Genomic DNA, 27,911 nt, shown 5'->3' with positions numbered 1-27,911 from the left:
TTGCAATCTCCTTTCAAAACACACAAAAAAAATCCTCAATGGACAATACAGACTATGAATCTTAGTTAACAGGAAAGTAAATGACCCAAAACCTGCGCTTGCTCTCATTCAGCTGTTGTTGTAGTGATGGGAACAAACAGTAAGACAAACCCCAATGTTTCCGCTGTGATGGCTCGGCAGAGGCTGCTGTAGTGCTGTTGCTTCACAACAACACAGAGCTGATTTGCTTCCTGGCCTGTGCTACTATCCAACTGGGTCAATTGGAATGGAGAAATTGAAGGCATGAGACATGAGCTCTATCTGTATTGAAGGTAGGCCAAAATCCTTTTGGGGCATTTGTCTGATTCCTGTTCATTGCATATTTGGAAAGGAGCCCAGTAAAAAATGGAGGACTCGAGAAACAAAAATTTCTTCACATCTTACATGTAATGGAGAAACCCTTCCACACCGTTGCACGAGTCTGTCCTTGGTGTGTTTCCTAATTCATGGTTGTTTCCTCCAAAAGTGCCATCAACTGCTGATCGTCATCCTCCACCTCCTTTGTGACGGTGGAGGATGCTGTGATCACCTTTGGAAACTATTAGTAATGCATAATTATACTCTGAAGTTTCTCTCTGGGCTGAACCAGTTGCCTTTGGCATGTTCATTATTTATGTCTATGGTAAACTATCATTATTATCATCATCATGATAAATATGGCTTAATGCAAGTGAGCTGATTGAAACGACCTGGCGCAAATGAGCTTCAAAGTGATGGCAGAGAACTTGGTTATTAGAGTTTTATGTGAGCCTCAGGAATTTATTTAAAAACTTTGAGAGCAATTGCCAGACTGTAAATTCTAGTTGACGTGAGTAATAAGCTAAATGTTTTACTGTGATTTGTAGACGTAAAAATGAGCAAAGCACTAATGCAGTTAGGTCCAACTGGGGATTTCATTAAACTAATCTTCACAACTTTTCAGTATATTCAACGTACTTCAGCAGTAGGAGAAGTGAAGTGCTCAATTTATGGCTGATACAAGGTTTACCTTCCTTTTTGTCATAATGGTTGCTTTTTCGTTTGTGCAAACCACTAACAAATCATTTCATTAACTTACCTTAAACAGTCTTCAGACTGGTTTCACCCACAACATTTTAATTATTCTGGGCTCTGGCAAACCACTTCCATTCTGAGCATTTGGCAAAAAGGCAATGCAAAAATGTTTTAAAGAACCTTCACATCGTAAGTTTGTTTTATAAAACAGAGCCTATTTTTACTTCTTGAGGCCACAGTTTTTAAACTAGGATACAAATGAAATGGCTTGAGATGGAAAACTCATGTTGAAGAACTCAACCGCTCCCTTATCGGAGAATCTAAACAAGGTTTAGACTAGAGTTAATCACCTTTGAATTTGATTGTAAATAATAACTTCAGCTTTCTTGTTTTGTGAGCAAATCAAATGCGGATTTTTGATTGAAACGATACAAAATTTATTGTCAAACGTATGTGTTAAAGCCAATAATGTAATAAGAGCCTTTAGGCCTAATCCATCCAAATTTATTTTGACTAGACAAACACCATTTCACACCATTTCAGTATCTCTTGCCTGATCTGCCAGAGTGTGATGAGTGTCAACAGGCATCTCTGTTCTTAGTGTCAAATGCAAGATAATTCTATGGCTAATTTTATGCAGTAGTATTACATAATTACTGCTGATGCATTTACATGTAAGCAGCACAAAGCTTGTATTTTCTATACATGCATGCTTTTATAAGATTATTATTATGTTGTATATACATTATTTTTCTGTTATATATAAATGTCTTCATGTTTTTCTGACTGTAATTTTAAAAAATTAAAAATTGAAGTACAGGACAGATCTCAGGAAACTTCACACGTGCATAGAGTACATGATAAATCTCTTACAAGTGGATCAAAGTGATATCTTCCTGCTTTACACACAATAGACTCAATTTTCCATTCCTAATGACTTCCATCTGTTTGTGCAGCAAAAAAAAAAAAAAAAAAACACACACAAAAAGCCAGCAGTAGCTTTTCACACCTTGTTTGAGTGACAAAAAGAAATTCATAAAGGAGTGGGCTTCTGTAGAACCTTAACGGGTGTCTGAAGACCTGCTGAAGCCACCATGAACACACATTATTCTAAAATGTTTTGAGTGAGGTGGTGCTGTGTCTCCATCCAGAAAACACCATGTTCTCTACCCTTAACAACCCTCGCGTGATCCAAACCTCAGCTCCTGGAGTCTTTGGCCCGACATTTTCTTTTCTTTTGGACTGTCAGAGATGGGCTGGCACTTTACTGTTTCATTCTCTCCTTATCTTCTCCACTTTCCACCCATGATGATTGAAGGTGGCTGCAGGCCAGTAAAAGCTTGGAGTCAGGGGTGGGGGGTTGGAGAGGAAGAAGGCTAGAAACTGGACAGACACACTGCTGCTGGAAAGGGCGGGCTTTCACTGAGCAGAGAAACGTGCGCTTCTCCTGAAATGTTTGTTTTAACCTAGAGCTTTGAACAATATTGATCAGGAATAACAGGATTCACACAAGGATTTGGACACATACTGGTAACATTTTGATCATTTTGTTTCATGTTTGTGTTTCAAACGATTATAGTTCTGAAAATTATGATTTTGTTATTTTCAGTCTGTATTATATATTTATTTTAATGCATGAAGATTCTTATTCACTTGTCATATTTCTTTTTGGGTAGATAGCGATATTGTAATCTACCGTCATTGTTTTAAGTCTTTAAAATGTTCTTCTTGGGATGATTTTAGATTATTTCATTGTTTTCATTGTGGCAGCTGATAGATTTTGCTTTTGTTTATTGTCCATAGTACAAATGTTTTTGCATTTTCTCATTATTTATGAGGGGGTCTTGACTTTGTGCTGCCACAGGAACATATTGAAGACATTAAGCTCAGCTATCAATCCCTTGTTTATTCTGCTGCCATGCAAAGAATGAGTGGAATCATTTTCAAAATTTTCCTGGCCACTTTCACTTATCGTAAAAGAAGGGATACTATTTTCATATCCCTTGAATCTGAGCAGCTAACTGGACACTGTGTTGCAGCATTGTATAAATCGTAGTCATTGAGTTTGTACAGATGTAAGAAGTGCATGTAAATAAGGAACATAGTCTTCGTGATTCAAGGAGAAATTTGTCTGGAAATGTGTTGGCACAAAGTGATTCATATGAAGTAGCATTTACCAGGCATGGTTAAACTATTAAGATAGGTTCAAGAGATTTCTACAGAAAGTCACTGATAAGTCTTTCCTTTCTGATACTGCTTGTAGAACTTGGCAGGAAAAATTGCCCAGATCTTGGCAACTGTTCGCCCTGAAAACCAAGTGTGTTTTGTCAGGTTTGGGGTATGCTTAAAGCTTTAGAACTTTAACAGTTCAAGGGAAGTGACATAATTTACAGTCACAAAGCAAAGAGAGAAATAATCTATGAGATTAATTAGACTAAAACAGGTTTGTAGTCGCTGTTAACTAAATAACATCCAACATGTATAGAATATGAGACCGGTCAGAATCTGTGTGATGACTCAGTGTTGACCAGTGTGAAGTAGTGAGAAGTAATTTGTTCAGCAGCTTCCTGAGCAGCTCATCCAGCTGGGACTACAATAATGTGAATCATAGCTTTATATGAAGTACTTGTCAAAGAGTTATCACAAAACACAGGCTTGACCCAGACTTTTGATGTACATTTTGTTCAGTATTTATGCACAGCTGTGTTACAGTTCTGTCATTTATTTATCATAAATATGTGTCTGTGCCACCACAGTAACATCTGAGAGCACTGGGGACTGATAGCAACCTGAAAATCAAAAAGCGCCTATTCATTCTGCTGTATTTCACATTAATTCCAGCTCAAAACATTATAACAAACCCTCATATTCCTGCATTTCTTTTGTTCTTTGGATAGCAGTTTTCTTCCCTATCCTTAACTGCATATGTTTAGTCCCAGTCCACTCCAGTAATTTCACTGTCTGATAGTGTAAAGGAATTTTGTGGGTTGCGGGCAGAGGTGTAGAAATGCTCAGTTTCGGGAAAATCAATAGAGGAAGGTCATCCTGACTGCAGCCTGCCTGTGGTTTTCCAGCAATCTCTTCCAGCTCTCTAACAGGACAAGAGAGTAGTACCTCCTTTTGGCTGCAGTGCAGTAAAAGAAAAAGCATTTTGGAGGTCAAAGGTTACAACAAAGTCACCCCTTTTTTGACCTTTATTAGTCATGAGCAGAAACAGATACCTGTAAATTCAGCTCCTTCGTATTTATGTCCTACATCAAGTTGTTCTTTTTAAGCTGAATATAACATGTTTGATATTTATTCACCACAATTTTTTTCATGAATCTGTTACATATTTAAAACGACAGTAAAAGAAGCTGCAGGAAATACTTCACGTACAAATTAGAAAAGGTCCACTCACATGAAATCTTTAAACTAAATATTGACAAATATGTTTCCTCTCAATGTTTCACCTTGTTGCTAATATTATTCCATCACTGATTCCATGAACATAAACATATCTCTCTATATTGCAATGCAAAAAATGCTGTCATTGTTCACAACTGCTTTAATGGAGTGCTAACACCAGCAGGCTAAATGCTAACATCCTGATATTTAGCAAGTAAAATGTTGGCATTTGTGCATACTGACTAAGTCACGTGATGTGATGCAGAACATATGAGTTTTGCACCTTCTGGTTATTAACAAAAACTGACAATATGGTTGCAAAGTCAGGGGATCATGATTTGGTGCCATTAGGACGTCTGTATCAAACATCATGGAAATGCAGCCAGTAGTTTAGGAATCATTTAGCCTAAAATATAACTATGATTTCCCTTTAACCTTAGTGCAGGTGTAGAGTGAGAAGTCATAAAGAAGGATGCAGTGCTGTAGTGATGGATTAAGACAATCAGTCATACGGTTTCAGTGGAAACGTCAGCACAAGGGAGGCAGTGCTGCAGGGCTGGCTCATAGAGTAACTTAAAACATAGAAGTCAAAGTGTGAATGAGTGGAAACAAGTTAAAAATGAGTGTCAACAAATGTAAGGTTTTATCCTCTCATAACTGCCAACTCACCAGAGTGTAAAATAATCACTGGGCAAGAATGACACACCAGGTGACAAAACAACTCTAAGTGGTTTAGCAGCTTCTGACTGCAACTAGTTTAAAGTACTGTACTTCATCTGGTGATAGGAAAGAATTAAGATTGATTATATCCATGAGGAGGAAAAGCATAGAAGTGAAGCTTTTTAGGCACAGGAACTGACTATGGGCCAACGGGGTGCTGGTTGGGTAATAGCAGATTTAGGGAAACTGATAATCCCACAGGAAACGGTGAGCAGCACTTTGAGGGCAGTTGCGGTTGGAGGTTCAGTATATTATTTATTTAGTAGAGTTGACAGCATCATGTGAGGATGTTGTAGATGAGGCTTGAAAGGAAAAGAGTTGTAGGGAAGCATGTGCAGCAGAATTAGAAAGACAAAGCACCTGGAGGATGTAGGAGGTCTGAGCATAAAGCTACATTAGCAGGTAAATATGTAGGAAATAAATTTATGTATTTATTGTGAACAGATGATATGCTGAATTTCTTCCAGGATCAATAAAGTATATATCTATCTATAGTTAAAAATATGCAAACAGGCCCCACTGGCATGGCGTCTCTAGTAACATCAAGAGTAGTAGATTCTTCCCGGATTGTCAGTATATAATATTGTCATACCTTATTTGTCCTCATATATTGGTAGTGTACCCTATGATTCATATGGGACAATGTCAGATCTACCAGTTGTTGAATTACGGAATAACACAATATTCAAAATAACTTGCTGAAGGAAATGTTTGACTTCCTGCTGTCAGACTTCAATGATAAACAGTCACAATGCTTTAAGGAGTTGTGTTTCATTATCTTGACAGACCTCAATGCTGCCATTACAAATGTGTAAACAGTAGTGGAATCATTTATTGTCTGGGCTCATTAATAGTTGGCAGAATCTGACAGTAGAATCAACACCAAAGGCACGTAGGGAGATATATGGTAAATGTTTCATCTCAAAACCTTTGGGTGAATGCAGGAAAATTGGAAACAGGTTATTCCAGTAATGAAACAAGCATGGTGATCCTCAGACATTAACTCCTGTCAAGGTTAGACTAAGACTAACATGCCATAAATGCCTGATTATCTTTTTTGATTCCCTCCAATAGATAGCATGTTTTCTCCTTTCCACTAGGTGCACTATTGGAAACAGGTCCCAATGCGTAATGGGTAACAAAGCCACATCCTTGCATTGTGTGTTAAGATGCCTGTGCCTCCTCTTTCTCCATATGTTTAGTGAAGCTCAAGATGAAGACTTGCGAAGTAAGAGTGCTTCTGTCTTTATTTATTTATGCTTTGTTATGTGTGTCGTCCGATGAAAAACTGTCAAATTAATTTGGAAAAGTAATTTAATGTGTTATAAATGGATTTCATCTGCTGAGTTTTATGCAAGTTGTTTGTTTTCCATCTGCTTCAGGTTGTAGAACTGCACCGTGTGATTTAGTGTTCATTCTAGATGGCTCTTGGAGTGTTGAAGATGTCAATTTTGAGATAGTAAAGCGATGGCTTGTTAACATAACGACAAGTTTCAACATTGGACAGAAGTTCACCCAGGTTGGAGTTGTGCAGTACAGCGATGACCCTGTTTTGGAAATACCTCTGGGAAAGTTCTCCTCCAACAAAGACCTCATCAAGGCGATGGAGTCCATCGAATACATGGGGGGAAACACAAGGACAGGGGCAGCCATCAAGTTTGCTACAGAAAAACTCTTTGGCCTCTCTGAGCGTGGCCCGTCAGGCATTTCCAGAATTGCTGTTGTCCTTACAGATGGAAAGTCTCAAGATGAGGTTTTGAAAGCAGCAGAGGCAGCAAGGAAAAAAGGAGTAATTCTTTTTGCAATTGGTGTTGGGTCAGAGACAGAAAAGGCTGAGTTGAGGGACATTGCTAACAAACCATTTTCAACTTATGTCTTTTCTGTCGAGGACTACAAAGCCATTTCCAGGATCATACAGGTCATACGGCAGAAATTATGTGAAGGTGAGTAACTACTGCCCTGGACAGCTGGAGGTTATTTTACTTGAATATTAAGAGGCCAAACATTTCTCTCCTGTTATTCTATTTGTCCCTGTGTTTTTTCCCCCCATTTCTTTGTATTTGTCGGCTGCAGAGATTGTTTGTCCAGCAAGAATTTCTACAGATTTCCGGGATGAGAAGGGTTTTGATATTCTGCTACATCTAAATTTGGGTAAAAAAGCCAAGAAGACAAAGGGGACATTTCATGGTATTAAAGCCTATGAAGTTACATCTCATGTCGACTTAAGTGCAGCAACACGGTAAAAATCCTGTTTTTATTTTCTCTGAACCCTCATCATGCCTGTATTCACACTTCTACAACCTTTAATTTTTTGATCACCTAGGACCCTTTTTCCTGATGGGCTGCCTCCAGCATATGTTTTTGTGGCCACACTGAGGTATGAGGGATCAGTAGTACTTGAAGAATGGGACATGTGGAGAATACAGACACGTGATGGAGAACCTCAGATGGCAGTGACTCTAAATGGACTGGACCGCACAGTCAAGTTCACGACAACCAGCAAAGCACCAAGAGAAACTCAAACGGTTTCATTTTCACATCAGACAACAAGGGTAAATACAACTATGTGTTGTGTCGAATGCCAATTAAGTTTCATTGCATTAAGTGCTGTCTGTTAAAATATTGTTGGGTAAAGAAAACCACTAACCACATAACTAAAGTATGACCTATACTGCACCTTCAACATCATTCAACCACCTGAATGTCCTTCCTCATAAAGGAACACATTTACAAATCAGATTATGTTGTGTGCCAACCCTATACAGGAGAATTACTTTAGCAGTAGTCCCAGAGGTTTTTCTGTTAAGGCCTCAAGTTATATAAGGGCTCCATGCCAAACTGAGAGACATACATCACTGCTGACTTGAAAGCACAAAATGAGTTGGCTTCTGTATGATTAAAACCATGTAGATGAGATGCAGATGTCTTGGGATGCTTTTCATGGAAGGATGAAACAAAACTGTAACTTCAGGGACTTATGGCTCAGCAGTATGTCTGGAGCAGAAGGCTTGGGTTCAGGATAAACCCTGGAACATTCTAGCTTGGCCTTCACAGTCTACAAACTATCATAGGATCTTTGCTTATTGGTGCAATGACATAATGGGGAAACTCAGCTGCCTTGGTGGACCTTTGACTCTTGAGGTGCTATTTTCTTTAGAATAGTACACAAAGACTACCCAATGGATTTCCGTGTAACATGGTTGAAGGGCAGGGAATGGGCAAGGAGACAACCCATTCCATTTTGGTCTGGGTCTGAATAAAGGGGTGAATCCTAAAATTACACCTATAATTTTACACAAAAAGCACTGCATTGATTTACGCTAGGCATGGACCATGAGCAAAACAAGGAAACAATCAAGCTTTTTGTAAATACCAATACAGTAGCTTTGTCTTTGTTTAAGAAGCATGATATAAAAAGGTACTTTCAAAACATTTTCCTTCATTATGCCAAAACAAATCTCCAGATGTGTAGACGTGAGGTGACCGGCCTTGGTAAAGGTATGTGTAATTCTACTTTTTAAATATGGCTCCTGTAATTCTCTCAAGGCCAATAGATATTAAAGGTTTGACTGAGGTATTTAAAGCATATATTATAACAGAGGTAATGAATGTGACGTACATTTATTAAAACAGTCACCTCTTCCCATGTAGCTCTTTTCACCATGTACGATAATAAAACTTTGATGGAATTTTATTGCGTTTAAATTGTCTCCATACTTAAAATAATGACTCAAAATCTTGATCATTTATTATTTGATCAGTTACTCCTGTTTCCTGTTTTGAAGGATTAAAGATTAATTTGGAATTAAAGATTAAATTTAACTTTACTAATCCCTGACGCGGAAAATATTTTTACACTCAGGCTTTACATATATGTGTAAACAAACACGCAATACACTAGGGGCCTGTAAACATGCGATTAGTAAAGTTGAGGGAGAGTGACGGGCAGCGACTTTATGGTGCGCCCAAATTGAACAGCTTGTAAGAGGACGGGTCCTTGCTCAAGGGCGCCTCGGCAGTGGCCGGGAGGTGAGCTGATACCTCCCACTGTCAGTTCACACTCCGAGGGTGGCTGGGCAGGAGCGGAAATTGAACCGCCGATCTCTGATCATAGGATGCCCACTCTACCACTGAGCCACCGCCGCCCCATTACAGTAATACCTGCTGGTTTGTTTCTCATGTCTTCATCAGCATGCTGCCAACATTTTTCAACAAAATGAATTAATGACTGGTTATTCTTCTTTGTGTATGAAACGACAAGCTGTTTGATGAGAAATGGCACCAGCTAAGACTGCTAGTCACCGAAGAGGATGCCACTCTTTTTGTTGATGACCTGGAAATTGAGACCCAGTCCTTGGAGCCGCCCGTTGGAATTTTTATAAACGGAAAAACCCAGGTTGGGAAATACGTCAGGAAGGACACAACAGCGCCAGTAAGTTTATTAACATCAACAGATCTATTTTAATGTAGTGCTTGTTATTGCTTCTTCGAGAATCCAAACGCACATCAGCTTGACTAGAAAGCACTTTTGTATTTGTAATTGTCTTTAAAAAGTACTTCAGCAAACAGTGAACTTGTATCATTTTAAACAGCAAAAACACCACTACTGCAAAGTTTATTAGAGCCTCTTGAGAGACATGCTGGACCCTGTGGAACGTAAACCCATAGTAAAAGTTTGTCTACATAATCTCATTAATCTTAATTATTTGTTTCATTTGGCACATTTTATGCCAAGTATGCCTATGGCTTTAGGTGTTTGTAATAAATCACAATTACACTATGTTGTAATTTGCTCTGTGATTAAAATAGCTATAAAGAAATAGATACATAATCACTCATACGACTTGTGTATTCTAAAAAAATAATCCTTCAAAGAGAGGAAAGAACTAATGTCATTTATCCATTATAAGATTGGACATTAGCATGAAATACAGCTCAGCATGAAATCATTTTGTACCCTATCACATCTACTGACATTATAACTGAATTGAAAACATCTATGGGCCATTATCAGAAAAGCGTGAAATGATAGAACAGTTCAGCGTTGGAGCAGAGCACTCCCTCGAACAATTAAACCAATTTAATCCACTTGTGGCAAAGCTTTGCCACCGATAAAACTGAACAAACTGTCGCAAAATGATCCCATCCTTACAATTACTTTGTTTCAAAGCTTGTTTGGAATTTTCAACAGATGCTAATCAATTTTAAACTAGACATTCTCTTAAATTCTTAGTTTGAAATACAGAAACTTCGGATTTACTGCGATCCAGAGCAGAACAACCGAGAGACTGCTTGTGAAATACCAGGAGTCGTGAGTATACCAGTCTGCTTGGCTGTGCACTTTTTCATTCAGTCCAAAAGCAATAAAGACAACTTCTTCACACCTACTTCTCACCTTATTCAGCTCCATCTGTTTCTGCTCTCACATGCAGAGTTTGCTCATGAGTTGACTTCTTTCTATATGCTGCAGTATATTAATATGTTCCATTTAAGTCACTGTTTATACAATAATTACTTGCAGCTTAGGGCTTTTTGCTCTTACCTTTTTTATTGCCTGCTGGTTCTAAATGTGTGTGAAGCTTTTTTTGATGGTTTACAAATTAATTATCCCACCAGATAAACATCCTTAATTTCATGCCAATTAATTACAAATAATAGAGACAAGATTAGATTAAATTAATTACCAGCTACCAACACTGCACTTATCTCTGCATGCCATTCAGTGGATGATTAACAGTTGATTTTCAAAGTTCATTCATCAGTTTTCATTTTGAATAATCTGTGGAAGATCAGACATTTGTCTTGATAAAATAATGCAGTATCTTTTTTTAAAACAGCAGGATATCAAGCTTACATTTTATACATTCTATGTGTTGGGCGAGCATTTTTCTAATAAAATATTTATTAACTTTTAATAGCAGTTCATTTTTACGTAAAGCAATTTTATTTTAGAACTTTATATGATTAATAAATTATATATGATTTTAGAACTTTATATGAAGTGTATTGGCTGTAGTAATGATAATGAGTGTTTGATTGTGTCTTTAAATGACTGCTAATCATTAGGTGCTGATGTCAAGCCAAATTAACATTCTAAAGATCCAAGATCGTTTATGGAAAAGTAGAGCGCAGTAACCAGAGAATTGTACCCTGTTTTAATTTAAATAACCTCCACCTCAAAAAATATGCGCTTCAAGTTATTTGGCCAGTCCCAAATTGCCCGTAGTGTATGAGTGTGTGCATGAGTGTTTGTCTGTCTCTGTGTGGCTCTGCGGTGCACTGGCGTCGCGCTCGGAGTCCCCCCCCCCTCATGCCATCAGTCAGCTGGGATAGGCTCCAGTTCTCCAGAACCCGACACAGCGGATGAAGTGGTAGATGATGAATGAATGAGTGAATAAATGCATTTACTGTTAACTATTGTGTTTTTAAAGTGATTGAACAGCTTTTCTTTTCTTTTGTGCTGTCGCCGCCTGGTTTCGCCTAATGTCTTTTAGAGCTTATTTATGTTCATTTCAGTGCTCCAACAGTCCTGATTACACTGAAGCTACTCCACAACCTTGTGTTTGTCCTCCTGGACCCTCTGGACCTTCAGGAATAAAGGTCAGTAATGTCCAGCAAAAACATTTTTGGCATATTTCTGCTTTGTTCTTGGTCATGTATACATATGTTGCTTTACATGACAAGCAGTAAACAATTCCACAAGGAAAACCATCCAACGAACACACACTAAGATTTGAGACATGAAAGGGAGTCTGCTTCTGCTTTGGCTTATTACTCCTCCTTGTCCAGCTCCCAGTCTTCATACCTTACAGTATGAAGAAGTCCCCTAACAGAAAGAAGGTTCCAAGTTTGATTCTGTGCAGAGTTTCTATGCTCTCCCCGTGTCTGCATAGGTTCTCTCTGGGTTCTCCGGCTTCCTCCCACCTCCAAATACATGCAGCTTACGTGAATTGCTCACTTAAGTGTGTGCATATGCGGTTTTTGTCTTTCATATGAGCTGGCATCTCATCCAGGGTGTCACCCGTAGGTCTCTTGTACAAGAAAATAGATGGATGGATTTATACCGAGGAATGGTACATAATTAAATGGATTCCGTGTAGAGATATCTTCTGTACAGCTCAGCTTTAGGGAAATGGATCATTTTCCAGTTAAATGCTTCTCTTTAAATGCATCAGTTTATCAATAGGTCAGTGGTTAAAGCACATGTTTCTACTGAGTAGAACTGGTTAGGATGAAGGGACAAGGCTGACATCTCTACCTACATTGATCACAGGGCGTCATCCAAGTAATAGTAGCTCCGGTCATAAAAGCTTTCCACATGGACCGTTATTGCCTTAGGAAGAAAACTGTTTTTAATGAAATCTAGATGGGTCCAGGGATGTTTGTGTTTATAAGATCCCCACTGAGCTTTTACTGCTTTTGCTACAAAACATATCCATCGTGCTGGAATCATCACTGGCTTGCAGATGTTCATTGTTGGCCCACAAAGTGTATCTTATTGTAAACAAACAGAGCTTGCACATCATGAACTGAAGATAAATTAAAACAGTCTACACATGAGAAAAGATATTATTAACAGATTTAAATGTAATTAATTGACAAGGAGTCGCTTAACTTCCAACATGTGCTAACAACTTATTTAGTTAAGCTTGATTTAAAAGACTTTATTCCACTTCCCTTAGGGAGAACAAGGAAACCCTGGGAAAGCTGGCTGGCCCGGACGTGTCGGTGCTGATGGTAAGCCTGTGAGTACTACATAGTTTAATATACAAACATAATATACAAATGCCAACAACCCTGTCATAGGCCTCGAAAATTATCAACTGAGAAAATGCCAAAAAACCATTAAGTCATAGAGATGTCTGCTTGTTAATTTGGTGTGGTCAGGACTGCTTCAGAACTATAACAGTGGTAAACATGCTTATTTATTTTTCCAGTGGGTAAAAAACAAAAAACATTGATTACTCCCACTGGTGGCAGGGCAGTGATTCACTAAAAGTTAACCACATGTGCTACAGTCTTGTGAAAAGCCTCAGTTAAAGAATCCCAGCAGCCTACAATCACCTAAATTACATGCTCACAGTTCATTGAAATGTTCACCCCTATGTTTCCTTCCTTTTGAATCTATAGGGTATCCCTGGTATTAGAGGACGTCCGGGGGTACCAGGACCTCCTGGAGTAGAGGTAAATTTCACCTCGATTTCATGCGCATTAAAATGAACAATAGGAGGAAATTAAAAGCTGGTTTCCTCTCATGCTCCTACCAGGGGCCTCGTGGACCTGTTGGGTACAAAGGAGAGCAAGGAAGGCCTGGGGTTCCGGTAAGAACGTTTAATAGCATTCATTGTTGTGCTGTAGCATTGGTGTCCGCTCAGTACTTGTGTAATATAAATCTGTTTGATTGTTGTTGTTTTTTCAGGGTGACACAGGCATGACTGGATTACTGGGACTGCCTGGACAACCAGGAGAGAAGGTGGTGAACTATTCATACATAGTGACTGCAAGGTTGTTTCATATTATTACATCCAGATTAGACAATATGACTAATTTAAAAGGTAATCTGAGCATAGATAATGGATCACTGTTTGACCACAGCTACAGGGATATATGTAGAAAAAAAAACCCAAGAGAGTGTTAAAAGCACACAGTGAATTGTAAAGGTAAATCTTTATGAGATCAAATTTAGAATTAAGAGGAAATCCCTGCTAAAAACATCAGCTGGAACTGTTTGAGCCTTGCAGCATCAGCCATTCTATAAACCATATGTTATAAACATAAAGCCCGTTCCCCAAGGAAAGTGAAAACATACAGCTTTTATACAGGGGGACCAGAGGACAGAGAGAGAATGAAGGCTACCAAAGATTCTATAGATATGTTCATTTTTTTTAAACTTTTGTTCTGTTGTTATCTGAAAAAGCTCAAAATCTCACTTTGATACTTTGAAGGAGCCAGACGTGCCTTTTTGTTTCTCTCAAACAAACACACATTCAAAGCTCCAAATTATTCACAAAACAATCCACTGACTTCGTTGACTTTGGTCCTATGGGCTACAAGTCATACAAGTGCTAATGCTAACTTAGAGGCAACGTAAAGTTGAGAATGAGAATGAGAATCTCTAATCTCTGGAAAACATGTTTCATGATCTCTAAGCAAGATGGCTGTCCACCACAGTTTGTTATAGGATTTACAAGGAACATGTAAATGATTTAGTGCATCAGTAGCTATGGTTGTGCCAGACAAAACATGTTTTGGGAGAGTGCAGCTGAACTGAAGTTTTTTTTTTTACTGTGAGATAACTGATTGTTTCGTTTCAGAGCTGGAAGTTGATTATCTTTGTGTTTTGTTGCGCATGCCAAACTGGATCCTTCTAGCTGCGTATTATTAGAAACAAAACAAAAACTCCAAAGGTCAGAAAGTCTTTAAGCAGTCTCTTTAGAGCAAAAAAAAAAAAAGACAACTTGTTTCCCCGCATGTAATTTATCAGTCACAACAGAGAATTTCTGGTCTGGTAAATCAGGGCAGTGAATCCCAAGAGAGACAGATCCTGACCACGTGTTCAAATCATTTTGTCTGACTATGGAATTTTTTTTTCATTTCCATAAAAACTATGAATCAAGGAGCAGAATTGGGTAAAACCAGATTTGCTGCTATAAAGATCCCAATCACAGTAGATTCAAGCAGAGACCTGACAGATCTACAGTTTTAACCCAAACGTTCTTATTGCTCTGGTCACTTTAACATTCATCTGGGTAACATTTGCAATTGTGCCATTTTGAGGAACGACGAGGTGATGCATCCTCTCTAGGTTGCATCACCTCAGTGGCATCTTTTCATCTTGTAGTCAGTGCAACCCCGCCCCCACCCCCCAGTCACCCTTACCAGCTGGCTGATATGACAAATTCTTGTCTCAGCTCTCTCCAGACAGGTGTTCACCTGATGTGAGTCATCCTGTGTCATCATTACAGTTTAATTCATTGACTAGGATGTGTCACTTTTTTTTTTTTTAACCTGCCAGGCATATTAGGGCGGCAGTGGCTCAGCGGTAGAGCGGGTCGTCCAATGTTCCAAGATCGGGAATTGGCGATCAATTCCAGATCCTGCCCGCCCAGGAGTGTGAGCTGACAGGGGGAGGCTTCAGCTCAGCTCCCAAGCACTGCTGAGGCACCCTTGAGTGAGGCACCCTTGAGTGAGGCGCCCTTGAGCAAGGCGCCGTCCCTTTTACAGATTACTCATTGGAGGCACACCATGAAGGAGCTGCCTGCCACTCTACTTCCCCCTCACCTGCATGCCCACAGGCACCCTGTGTGTGTGTGTGTGTGTGTGTGTGTGTGTGTGTGTGTGTGTGTGTGTGTGTGTGTGTGTGTGTGTGTGTGTATTACAGGCCTGTTCACACTATACATATACTTTATGCATGCAACTACTAACCTGTGTGTTGAGCGGAATCCTAATTTCCTTTTGAGGATTAGGGCAGTTTAAAAAATTTAAAAAACAAACAAACGAATCCTGAACTCTCCTGAGATGAGAGTGAGTTTACATCCCTTTTTCATTGGTAAATAAAAGTAGATGTGGCAAAACCTGCATGTAAAACTGTTCATAAAAACATTAGTCAAACATGTTCGAAAAATGGGTAAAATATTGACAGCACTGAGCAGAAAACACACCAGTCAATAGTAACTCCTACAACTGAGTCATGTTAAACCGTTACTCATCAAAAATCATAATGAGTAACAGCAATAAATGTCCAAAGCATATGATTTTTTAAGTTCATGATCTAGCAAATGTTGACTATTGTGGATGCAAACTTAGAGGATCACCAGGAATATTACAACTCTTTTGGAGCTAAATATCAACATCTTTTCAAAGCTTCGTGCCAATCTTCTTCATGTGTATTTTTCCCCAAAAGCTGAAATGTCAACCTGCTGGTGTTGAAAATGGAAAATTCAGAAGATCACCATAACTGGCAGATTTCCTCCTCTGGGAATGGCAATAGCATTTATAACATTTTATAGCCACACATACAAGTGTTGAGATATTTCAGTCCGGATTAAAATTGTGGACTGATTTACTGACTGAATGAACAAAATCGCCAACCATGAATACAACAGTAAGGAGCTCTGATACATTTGGCTCCTCCACAATCTGAACTTCAATTTTTTGTTTGAGCTCCAAAAGACTAACCAGCAGACAGTTTCTTGGTCATCTCTCAGAGTTGGATGGGATCCTCATCTCATTGAGAGTAAAATTTTCTTTGGATCTAAACACACTTGCATCCACTTCTTCGAAATTGTTCCCATATTGTAAGACCACCCATGGGTATAGTCTCATTTTCCTGGCTTGGACATAGAGATCGAAACCACGCCTGCTAATTTAAGTCAGAAGTGCTTAAAGGACACAAAAGGCTGGAAAAACCACTAATTAGAAACATCTCTGTTTTCACTATCCATGATACTGAGTTATGTTCACAAAATCATTAATCGGCTTTGAACAAACACTTTTTTAAGTATTATTTTCAACACCAAAACATTAGAACACTGTAAAGCAAAACAGTCACAAAAGATTGCAATGATTTGTTAATTGTTTATACACACATAAACATATCACAAAGACAATCTTTTGCCTTCTTGGTGTCCTTAATGTTTTTAAAATAGGCCTACATTCAAGTAAAAAAAAAAAAAATCACTTGCATATGTTTGCATTCTGTTTTCTTAGTGTTTTATGTATCTCCATACAGCTCACTGGAGTACATTGATAAATCCACAGCCCACCTTCGGGAATGAAATCCTCTTTATCGTCCAAATGATAAAGGATGTACATTTATCCTGCACACCTGAGTTGAGGAAACACACGATATCTATGCTAGCAACAATCCTTGTTTTGAAATGCTGTTACAGTATTTTGAGTTAGTTCTCTTGGTTTTAGATTTAGCACCCTGGCTGCAGCACATCAGGTCAAAAATCCTTACACCTCAACTTGGGGCAGAAATTCCACCACCAACTAGGAACCAGTTTTAGATCATACCTAAAGATAATTTGCTTTTTTTTTTTTTCATTTTGTCAGGGTTCCATGGGATCCCCCGGAATTATAGGGTTACCGGGAAAGCCTGGTAAAGTGGTAAGACTGCTGCTCCTCACAGCTTAATAACCATTCAGTTGATCGTAACCCAAGACATGTAACATACTTCATGGGATGGCATGATTTTTCCAGGGAGACAAAGGAAGATTGGGACCTGCTGGGCCACCAGGTTACCCAGGAGAACCTGTATGTATAAAACTATCCAGAATTCCAGAGAACATGTTTGCAGTGTGTGGCATTATTTTCTCTGATTCCAGGGCCTTCCTAGTAGAGATGGAAAAGATGGGTTACCAGGGAGACCAGGTCTAAAGGTCTGTTTCTTTTGACAGCACTGAGGAGTTTAATCCAAAACTCATCCACGATTAGGAGAATAATAGCCTGAGGAATGAGGTTGGTTAAAAGTGCGCATTCTCAATGGAACCTTGTCCACCTTTGAATATACAGTAGATGTCTGTCTGCTAAATCCAGCATGACCCATTAAATAAATGAGACTTCATCTGAGTAAAGCTCAGCACTAGACATTTTGATTAAATAAAATCTATCAATTAATAGGACAATTATTTTATTAGCAATTATTTGGCCAAAGCATTTTAAAAAATGACAAATATCTCGATAATCGGCTAGAATGATAAACATGGTTTTAAAAAGTGAGCTGCTTGGTGGAGATAATTGATTCAGTACCTTTTCGAGCAGAAAAAAACATTTTTGTTGTTGTTGCAGCCTCTTCAATCTAAGTATTGATTCTTTTCCTTTATAATTCTATTACAGTAAATTTGAGGTGGCTCAGTGGTGTAGAGGGTAGCATTGTTCACAGATGGATGGAAGATTCTTTTGGGTTTGGGGCTGTGAAAAACTGAAATGAACATTTAAAAAACAAATTTGAAAGAATTAGCTATAGGTTAAATGATTACCTGATTAATTTAATACAATACTCATCAGATTATCCTACATTCAAAACATCTATGTGTTTTAGTCTATAATTAATGAGTGAGAATCAACACAGCCGTTAACACTGTTTTGTTTTTCCAATATATTAAGGGAGACGCTGGGGCCAGAGGTACTCCAGGTGTTGATGGGAGGGAAGGCCAGCCTGTGAGTCATAAACACCATCACGGCTCACTGCTCATAATTGGTATTTGGTATTCGCAGGATTTTTGAGCCATCAGTCTTTTCTTATTTCTTTTCGTCTAGTCCAAAAACTTGAGGGTTTTGTATAAATTGGGGCGGCAGTGGCTCAGTGGTAGACTGGGTCGTCCAATGTTCCAAGATAGGCAGTTTGATTCCCACCCAGCCGCACTGTGTATGTGCGGCCTCATTCTTTGTAGGTAAAGCGTTCCTGAAAAAACACACGATTTATGAATTCTGTGATAGAATGAGAAACTATTAACTTATTATTTACGGTAATTTAAATGTTCATGAACCCTTCCCATACTAATATTAAGCCACCTTCTATCTGTATTACCTTTTCCCACACTCTAATAGCCTGTTTAAAGCACATTTGTGTCTGACGTAAGCCCGAGACTCACAAAACATAGTGCACGTCTGATTGCCGTCAGCCAATAGAATGCGCGTACAGTATCACATGACTGCCTACCAAAAATCCGCGATGATGTTAAAGTTTTATTGTGTTTGAGTGAAATATCAAATGTGCCATCACACTAACAATATACTATTTGCACATACACTACAATAGTAGGTAATATTTACATGCATTTAGAAGTAGAGAGTTCATTGCCAGCAGTAAAAAGGGTAGGTAGGTCCTCCCAGTATAACCCTATTATGTAACATTCAGGCTCTGACTATATCATGGAAGTAAATATAACTTGTTGAGGAAAAGCAGTGGAAAATCTAATTCAGGAGGACTGTGCTTCGACTGGACCTCCACTCCACTGGTCATGATTCTAAGTGTTGTCCAAAGGTTTGTGATGGGAGTGCAAACAATGAGTCAGTTGTTTGCAACTGACATGTTTTCCAACTAGAACAGATCAGAGTTAGCGACACCTCAACACCTCAAATGTGATGTATATTTTCATTAATTATATAAAGATGACGATAGCACTCAGTTCTTCTGGGTAGGAAGGAAGGAAATGAATTCAAATAACCTTTTTTTTTTTTTTTCATTTTTGTATGACTGCAGCGAGAACAATGAGGAGGTAGCTCCAGACATTTATAGGTGCATCGTGTGAGTTTCATTAGTTCTGTTATTGGGCAATTAGCTGAATTACTACTGACACAATAAAGCAATTATTTCACTGTGAGACAAAGTTAACTGGAACCTGTTTTGGCAATCACTTTTCAAAAACTGCATTTGAAAATGTAGTTTCATTAAAAATGCAATTTCTTTTAAATATTGCAAAACTCCTGTATGTCATGCTAGTGCATATTTATTCTTATATTCTGGGCTGGATTGACAAGTAAAAATTAACAGCACAAATAATTCATATCATGTTTTTCTTTTACTTTTTAGCATTATTATTATTATTATTATTATTATTATTACTATTATTATTATTATTATTATTATTATTATTATCCTTTCCCTCCTAGGGCATGCCTGGACTGCCAGGAATTGCTGGCCCAATGGGACAAAAGGTGAACTGCAACTCAAAAACATATTCCTAAAATAAATGCAACATTTTTTCAGGCACTAGGCATTTTTTCAAACACTATATTTCTGCTGTTTCTCTCAGAACATCGGCCACGTACTATAACAATCTGTTTAACATTTTTATGGTAGAATACATGTGTCAGGGGGTACAATGCATTATCACTTAAAGTTTTATGAGTAACTATATGAGAAACAGAGTTGGTAACAGTACTGAATCAACATCTTTACGAACAGCAGTGCTGGCAGGACAGGATGGGACTGTTAATTGTTGCTGTGAATCATTCTTCTCTTTTTTAAGGGTGAAACTGGTTTACCTGGAGTCAAGGGCTTCAAAGGATCAACTGGATCACCAGTCAGTTAACAGATGTTGGAAAATTGGTGAATGCTGCTTTATTGTAACACTGAGCCTTAAAAGTCACAAAAGCCATTCCTTTCTCTCTTGTAGGGTGACTTGGGTTTACCTGGTTCTCCTGGTTTAAAAGGACCCATTGGACCCAAGGTAATCTTTTGTCCCTGTTAGGAAATCCCTTTTTTTTTATTGAGCATTTTCTGCATATTATTGCATTTTATTCTTTGTACTTTACACTGCTACCTCTTTCCTTGCACTGTCAAATTGTGTTTTCTTCCATGTGGAATTAATCAAGGTACATCTAACCTCATCTCATCCCATCTCATCCCATTTCATGTCATCTCATCATAAATATTACAGTTGTGAGCATACTAGCTCAACTGTTACTTCAACAAATCAACGAAGCAGATCAATAACCTGCATTAGTAACTGACAAGACAGAGACAAAGCAAATTATTTAAATCAGCACAGTGGAGGACTGTGAAACAGCTACTGACTAATGGCTGATCCTACAACATGGTAGCACATCCTCAAGCCCTGTGTCATATTATAAATGATGCACTGCAGGCTGCAGTGCTCAGTGTCACCAGTTCGATTAAGTTGAATCTCAATCCTCTGTTACCACAGGGTAGAAGTGAGTACACAGAAAGCCGCCCTGATCACCAGCACCGCTTCATTTGATCTCTGTAGGCTCCAAAAATGTACCTCCACATAAATAATGATCTGTTCACCAAATAGTGGTGATAACGTAAACATGGATATTGCAGTGCAGTTCTTGTCAGTGAATAAATTCAACCAAGGGCGCTAGTGGTCTGGATGGACACTATATCCAAGCATTTTGCCTTCAGCAAGACAGTGTGTATTGGTATTATGTATAGCACATAAGTGAAAAAACTAGATTAGGGATGATACTTTGACTGCATCTAAAGAGTCTAGCTCAACTAGTAAAGAAATGATGATTAGACAAAATAAATCACAGAGATTTAATACACCCAAACCTCTTTAAAATGTTCCAGTCGGTGATACAATGTGGTCAAGATGTTATTTCAAATTTTATTTCTTTATCAAGGGGAATAAAGGAGAAGATGGAAGTCCAGGGATACAAGGGACACCAGGCTCTGAGGTGTGTTCCCACTGAAATAATCCAGAGAGATGACTTTATTTCTGACAAAACACGTAACGCTGTACTATCTTCATCAAAAATGCAAAGCATTTTGGGATGTTTTACTTGCAATAAGATTTCAATAAAGTGTGATCTAATACTTAATTATCAAAGTTAAACTGGAATCTATTAAAGGGGAGACCAGGGGAACCAGGACGACTAGGTCAGCCAGGATACCCAGGCATGCCAGGCCTGAAGGGCAGCAAGGTATCTCTACCAGTGACGTTACACTGCCACGACTCTCCCTCCCATCATGTTCAAACCTTTTCCATTGTGGTGATCAAAAAGTATATCTTGTGTTCTTTACTAAATTACAATAACTATTTAAAACAATAAATAATATCTACAGCATGTATTGTGATATATAGTTATCAGTTGTCAATGACCTATCAAACTCAGAGCTGAGTGCTATCGAGTTTTAATCCATTTTTCACTTCTTATAAGGGACAAAGCGGACATCCAGGCAAACAAGGAGAGAAGGTGAGATTTGAGATTACATCATCCCTCCTTCGTCATACAACTAGACCTCTCTGTGATAATGTGATAATATTACTATTTATTGGTTCCCCGTTTGTAAAATAATTGATTTTTAAAACCATAACTAAATTACATTTTATCTTTTTGACAATTTAACTTAATGCTTCTGCTGATTCTCCAATAAATCAAGATTGATCCTTTTTATGAAAGAGTTCATGATCATAAACTGTAATCAATCATCAAAAGACCGTTAACATGTTGTATCTAAAATATTGTTAAAAACCAACAATACTACTGTGACTTAATTACTACATTTGGAATGGATGTTTTACTCTGCCCTCCTATATTACTATGTGTTACACAATTATAGTATCTATCCATGACTTGAAATCTGTTTTCTCACCAGGGAATGGCAGGTGTAAAAGGAGAGCTTGGGCCGCTTGGCAAACCTGTGAGTTTCCATGATAAGCATATAATGCTATGAAGATTAAGCTGGGGAGCCTCACAGCAAGAAGGTTCCAGGTTCAATTCCTTTCTGTGTGGAGTTTATATCTTCTGCCAAGGTCTTTGTGGGTTCTCTCAGGGTTCTCTGGCTTCCTCCCACCTCCAAAAACTTGTAGCTTAGATGAATTGATCACTCCATATTGATTGTAGGCGTGAGCGTGCATTGCTGTTTGTTTGTGTGGTCTTTTGTGTGGCCCCATGATGAGCTGGCATCTCATCCAGGGTGTACGCCGCCTGTCACCCATAGCCAGATGAGATAGGATCCAGCAGACCTGTGACCCGGCAAGGTCACGATAGTGTTTGTATCGGATATTTTCTCTTTTATTATATTATTGTGACACAAGAGGACACAAGCCAGTGTCTTACAATGCCGGTCCCAAGCCCGGATAAATACAGAGGGTTGCGTCAGGAAGGGCATCCGGCCTAAAACTTTTGCCAAATCAAAGATGCCAATCAAACCTATGACTTCCATACCAGATCGGTCGAGGCCCGGGTTAACAAGGACCGCCATCGGTGCTGTTGACCTACAGGGCGACGGTGGAAATTGGACTACTGTTGGTCGAAGAAGGAGAGGAGGAAAGTGTGTTCGCAAGAAGAGAGAGAAGAGGAGCTCCAAGAGTATAGGACTAAGAGTAGGGACATTGAATGTTGGAACTATGACAGGAAAAGGTAGAGAGTTGGTTGACATGATGCAGAGGAGGAAGGTAGATATACTGTGTGTCCAGGAGACCAGGTGGAAAGGTAGCAAGGCTAGAAGTTTAGGAGCAGGGTTCAAGTTGTTCTATCATGGTGTAGATAGGAAAAGAAATGGAATAGGAGTTATCTTGAAGGAGGAGTTTGTTAGGAATGTCTTGGAGGTAAAAGGAGTGTCAGATAAAGTGATGAGTCTGAAGCTAGAAATAGAAGGTGTGATGTTCAATGTTGTTAGTGGGTATGCTCCACAGGTAGGATATGAGCTGGAGGAGAAGGAGAAATTATGGCTGGACTTTGATGAAGTGATGCAGAGCATACCTATAAGTGAGAGAGTTGTCATTGGTGCAGACTTCAATGGACATGTTGGTGCAGGTAACAGAGGTGATGAGAAGGTGATAGGCAGGTTTGGTATCCAGGAGAGGAAAGCAGAAGCACAGATGGTGGTTGACTTTGCAAAAAGGATGGAAATGGCTGTAGTGAATACTTTCTTCCAGAAGAGGCAGGAACATAGGGTGACCTATAAGAGTGGTGGTAGGAGCACACAGGTAGACTACATCTTGTGTAGACGGTGTAACCTGAAGGAGATCAGTGACTGTAAAGTAGTGGTAGGTGAGAGTGTAGCCAAACAGCATAGGACGGTGGTGTGTAGGATGACTCTGGTGGTGAGGAAGATGAAGAGGGCAAAGGCAGAGCAGAAGACGAAACGCTGGAAGCTAAAAAAGGAAGAGTGTTGCATGGCTTTTAGGAAGGAGTTAAGGTAGGCTCTGGGTGGCCAGGAGGTGCTTCCAGATGACTGGACAACTACAGCTAATGTGATCAGGGAGACAGGTAAGAGAGTACTTGGTGTGTCATCTGGAAGGAAAGTAGATAAGGAGACTTGGTGATGGAATGAGGAGGTAAAGGAGTGTATACAGAGAGTGGGTTAGCTAAGAAGAAGTGGGAAACTGAAAGGACTGAGGAGAAGAGAAAGGAGTACAGGGAGATGCAACATACGGTGAAAGTAGAGGTAGCAAAGGCCAAACAAGAAGCTTATGATGACTTGTACGCTAGGTTGGACAGTAAGGAGGGAGAGACTGATCTATACAGGTTGGCAAGACAGAGAGACAGAGATGGGAAGGACGTGCAGCAGGTTAGGGTGATTAAGGATAGGGATGGAAGTCTATTGACAGGTGCCAAGTAGTGTGATGGGAAGATGGAAAGAGTACTTTGAAGAGTTGATGAACATGGAAAATGAGAGAGAACAAAGATTAGAAGAGGTGACAGTTGTGGACCAGGATGTAGTAAAGATTAGTCAGGATGAAGTGAGGAGGGCACTGAAGAGGATGAAGAGTGGAAAGGCAGTCGGTCCTGATGATATACCTGTAGAGGTTTGGAAGTGTCTAGGAGAGGTGGCAGTAGAGTTTCTGACTGGGTTGTTCAACAGGATCTTAGATAGTGAGAAGATGCTTGAGGAATGGAGGAGAAATGTGCTGGTGCCCATTTTTAATAACGAGGGAGATGTGCGGAGTTGTGGCAACTACAGAGGAATTAAGCTGCTGTGCCATACAATGAAGTTATGGGAAAGTGTGTGGAGAGTGTGGAAAAGAGGTGAAGAAGCATGTACAGGCAGGATAGAACGGGTGGAGGAAAGTGTCAGGTGTGATGTGTGATAGAAGAGTTTCAGGTAAAATGAAAGGAAAGGTGTACAAAACTGTGGTGAGACCAGCGATGTTGTTTGGTCTAGAGACAGTGTCACTGAAGAAAAGACAGGAGACAGAGCTGGAGGTAGCAGAGATGAAGATGCTGAGGTTCTCTTTGGGAGTGACCAGGATGGATAGGATTAGGAATGAGTACATCAGAGGGACAGCACATGTTAGAGGTTTTGGAGATAAAGTCAGAGAGGCCAGACTGAGATGGTTTGGACATGTCCAGAGGAGAGATAGTGAATATATTGGTAGAAGGATGCTGAGTTTTGAACTGCCAGGCAGGAGACCTAGAGGAAGACCAAAGAGGAGGTTTATGGATGTAGTGAAAGAGGACATGAAGGTAGTTGGTGTGAAAGAAGAGGATGCAGAAGACAGGTTTAGATGGAGGCAATTGATTTGCTGTGGCGACCCCTGAAGGGAAAAGCCGAAAGGAAAAGAAGAAGAAGATTATTTTATTGTGACACACTGACTTCTTATTAACCGCTATGTATATTCTACTTTTTTTAGTCAAAAGATTTTTTTTACCCTGTCAAGATTATCTTGTTAAGATGTTGAAAACCTATTTGACATAAATCATCACAGTGTTTGACCCAGGCAGGAGCCCATTAACCCAATTTGACACATGATGATATATCCACCTGTGATGCTGTAAAACGTGATGCTATTTGGCCAACAGGTGGTGCTCCAACATCTTGATGAACACTCAGCGGTCATGAGTCAGGCTTCCATCAAGACTTTTCCACATTAAACCCCAATATCTTCTAGATTTACGTGTTCCCCGAGCATCTGCATGTGCATTTTAGGTCTAAAAAATGTTTTTCTACTATCATAAAACAACACCTTTAAAGGTTGTCGGGACTTTTTGGAGGTGTTGTCCCAATACCTTTTAGTATAATGACTTATCCTGTCTTCCATTGGCAGGGCTCCACTGGCTCAGTGGGACTAAAGGGAGAGGTATGTTAAGCTAAATGCATTAATCATTCTACCTCCATCCAGCCTGAATTGTTGTGTGTGTTGCTAACACTGGGGTGATATTTTTTGCCAGAAAGGGTCAACAGGGGAACCGGGACAAAGAGGTCAAGAAGGTAAAGCAGGACATCCTGGACTGTCCGGTCAATTGGGCCCACCTGGTCCTCGTGGGTTGAGGGGGGACACAGGCCTACCTGGCCCAGCTGGACCTGAAGGGAGATCTGTATGTTTGGTTTTTTTTATTTTACTGTTACACATATTTTATTATAATGTTGTGTCTGACACTGACAACACACTAGAGTCTACACTCACTGAAAACCTTCCATCACTTTCTAATCCAGGCGAGCGAAATGTCAGACAATCATATTCGGCAAATCTGCAGAGAGATTCTTCAGTGTGAGTATTATTATGGACTTCCTGACAATAGGATCCTGTGAGTTTTCATCTCACATCTGAAATCCTTTCATTTTCAATCACCCTAGCTGAGCTGCCTTTATTGTTGCTTGGCAACCAGCAGAGCAGCTGCACCAGATGTCAAAGCCGGCCTGGATCTCCTGGTCTTCCAGGCCCAATGGGGCCCCAGGGACTCGTGGGTCTTCCTGGAATTAGTGGCCCCAGGGGACAGCCGGGTCATCCCGGTCGCCCTGGTCGGCTTGGAATCAATGGGCCTAAAGGTAAAACCAGAATCTGAGTATAGAATATATTATTAAAGCTTTCAGAACACTTTAGCAAGTACACTTGTGTTTGTAGGAGAACCAGGTTCGAATGGTGAGAAGGGGAGCCCTGGTCAGACAATCCCTGGAGAACAAGGGCCACCAGGGCCTCCAGGTAAAAATATGTGCAATTAGTCTGTTTCACTCATCTTTCACATTTCTTATCAAAGGCATGTGTATATTCATACTATTTCTTACTAAATACAGTTACATTGAGCTGATCATGGCTTGTTGTTTTTATCCCCACAGGTCCCATGGGTCCACAGGGGTACAGTGAACCAGGTCCTCCAGGTAAGACTGGACCCCCTGGTTTAGATGGAGCAGAAGGGAAGAGTGGTAATCCTGGCATCCCTGGTCAGCCTGGGGTGTGTGATCCATCGCTGTGCTACGGTAGCATGATGAGGCGGGATCCGTACAGCAAAGGGCCAAACTATTGACACAATGCAGCATCAGTGCAGGCTCCAGTCCGGAGCTGATGAGGAGCAAACCATTCTCAGGAAGATCTCATCGTTACAGCTTCTCTGTCGCGAAAGATCGAATATGTGATCAACTCAAATACATTCCATCGCATTTAGTATCATTATTCATGTGACCTGATTTGAGATTTAAATTTGTATAATGAGAATTTATAACTGAATGTTAAATATTCTCATCTGAACACCTTGAACAACATTTCTAGATCTCTCTCTCTCCTCTCACTTTCTCTGGTCAGTGTGGCTGACACATTTCCCCATATTGTCCCTTGATGTTGCTGCATTGCATGTCATTCTATACATTTCAAATGCATTTTAATTGAGTGCTGTATGCTCATTTAAATAGAAAAGATAAATAATTATTTTTGAAATTATTTCACCAAACATTACGTCTAATATTGGCCCATTTCAGTATAAGACTGTGAGGTGATGTCTTTCAGCTGATCATGAGCTGCTGTAAGGTATCAGTCTGACTGTCAGGCACTTCTGAAATGCTTTTGGACCAGCCAATCATATATGTATCACCAAAGTTAAAACAATACTTTAACCCCTTTTACAATACAATTTTTTTTTTCTTCAAACAAGTAAGTAAAATGTTCCATCATTTAAGAGGATATTGACATTTTATCATGAAATTTTAAGTCATTCTGTTCTTGGGGCTTATTTTTGATTCCTGTTGCAGCTAGTATATTGTTATTTATGAAAAGGGTCATAACAATGTATTTCAGGAATGACATGTCATAAACAACTTTCCTTAAAGAGACTTTTATACGAATCTTCCCTTTTTTTTGCCAGAATTAAAACATCTCAACCATTGGTTTACTTAGATTGTTCTGTATTTTGAGCTTTTGAGTTTATTTCAGGATTCCATCACATCATCAATCTCAACTTCTGCCTGGAGAATGCTTGACGTTTTGAAGTGTGTTGTGTGTTGTGAGCATCAAAAAGAATGTGTATGATGGTCATGGAAAGAAAAAAACAGATTACCACCAGGGCCTTCATCAAAGCACACAAACACTGTGAAACTTGGAATCAGTGCAGAGCTTCTGGCTGTGTGTGTGTGTGTG

At 39.5% G+C, this 27,911-nt stretch overlaps 1 protein-coding gene across 4 annotated transcripts; it reads left to right on the top strand.

Moving 5' to 3' along the window:
• Positions 1 to 253: 253 nt before the first annotated feature.
• col21a1 (collagen, type XXI, alpha 1) lies at positions 254 to 27,672 on the top strand. Of its 4 annotated transcripts, none has more exons than XM_068328183.1 (29): positions 254 to 311; positions 6,240 to 6,367; positions 6,522 to 7,082; positions 7,213 to 7,378; positions 7,463 to 7,691; positions 9,401 to 9,571; positions 10,373 to 10,450; positions 11,656 to 11,739; positions 12,822 to 12,884; positions 13,270 to 13,323; positions 13,407 to 13,460; positions 13,559 to 13,612; positions 17,197 to 17,250; positions 17,344 to 17,397; positions 17,469 to 17,522; positions 18,250 to 18,303; positions 19,759 to 19,803; positions 20,118 to 20,171; positions 20,265 to 20,318; positions 21,238 to 21,291; positions 21,466 to 21,537; positions 21,775 to 21,810; positions 22,214 to 22,258; positions 25,611 to 25,643; positions 25,735 to 25,881; positions 26,000 to 26,054; positions 26,141 to 26,332; positions 26,409 to 26,486; positions 26,621 to 27,672. In XM_068328183.1, exons 2-29 carry the CDS (start codon positions 6,271 to 6,273, stop codon positions 26,806 to 26,808), a joined length of 2,880 nt encoding a protein of 959 aa, XP_068184284.1. In that variant the 5' UTR covers positions 254 to 311; positions 6,240 to 6,270; the 3' UTR covers positions 26,809 to 27,672. The 4 variants fall into 4 exon arrangements, 3 of the variants coding, with proteins under 3 accessions (XP_068184284.1, XP_068184283.1, XP_068184285.1); XM_068328182.1 differs by lacking the exon at positions 254 to 311 and adding an exon at positions 2,442 to 2,562; XR_011037391.1 differs by lacking the exons at positions 254 to 311; positions 26,409 to 26,486; positions 26,621 to 27,672 and adding an exon at positions 2,442 to 2,562 and having other exon boundaries at positions 25,739 to 25,881; positions 26,141 to 26,226.
• Positions 27,673 to 27,911: the final 239 nt, after the last annotated feature.

This window comes from Antennarius striatus, chromosome 11, assembly GCF_040054535.1.
Source record: "Antennarius striatus isolate MH-2024 chromosome 11, ASM4005453v1, whole genome shotgun sequence".
Taxonomy (NCBI): domain Eukaryota; kingdom Metazoa; phylum Chordata; class Actinopteri; order Lophiiformes; family Antennariidae; genus Antennarius; species Antennarius striatus.
Note: the sequence above shows the minus strand (reverse complement) of the source record. Positions and strands in the feature narration are given on the sequence as shown.

What these genes read in the sequence shown, in the direction of transcription:
- col21a1 (XM_068328183.1), top strand. Translation starts at nt 6,271, where the DNA reads ATGGGTAACAAAGCCACATCCTTGCATTGTGTGTTAAGATGCCTGTGC. An exon ending in AAGGGACACCAGGCTCTGAG is followed by an intron (nt 21,292 to 21,465) that starts GTGTGTTCCCAC and finishes AATCTATTAAAG; the next exon opens with GGGAGACCAGGGGAACCAGG. An exon ending in CAGTGGGACTAAAGGGAGAG is followed by an intron (nt 25,644 to 25,734) that starts GTATGTTAAGCT and finishes ATTTTTTGCCAG; the next exon opens with AAAGGGTCAACAGGGGAACC.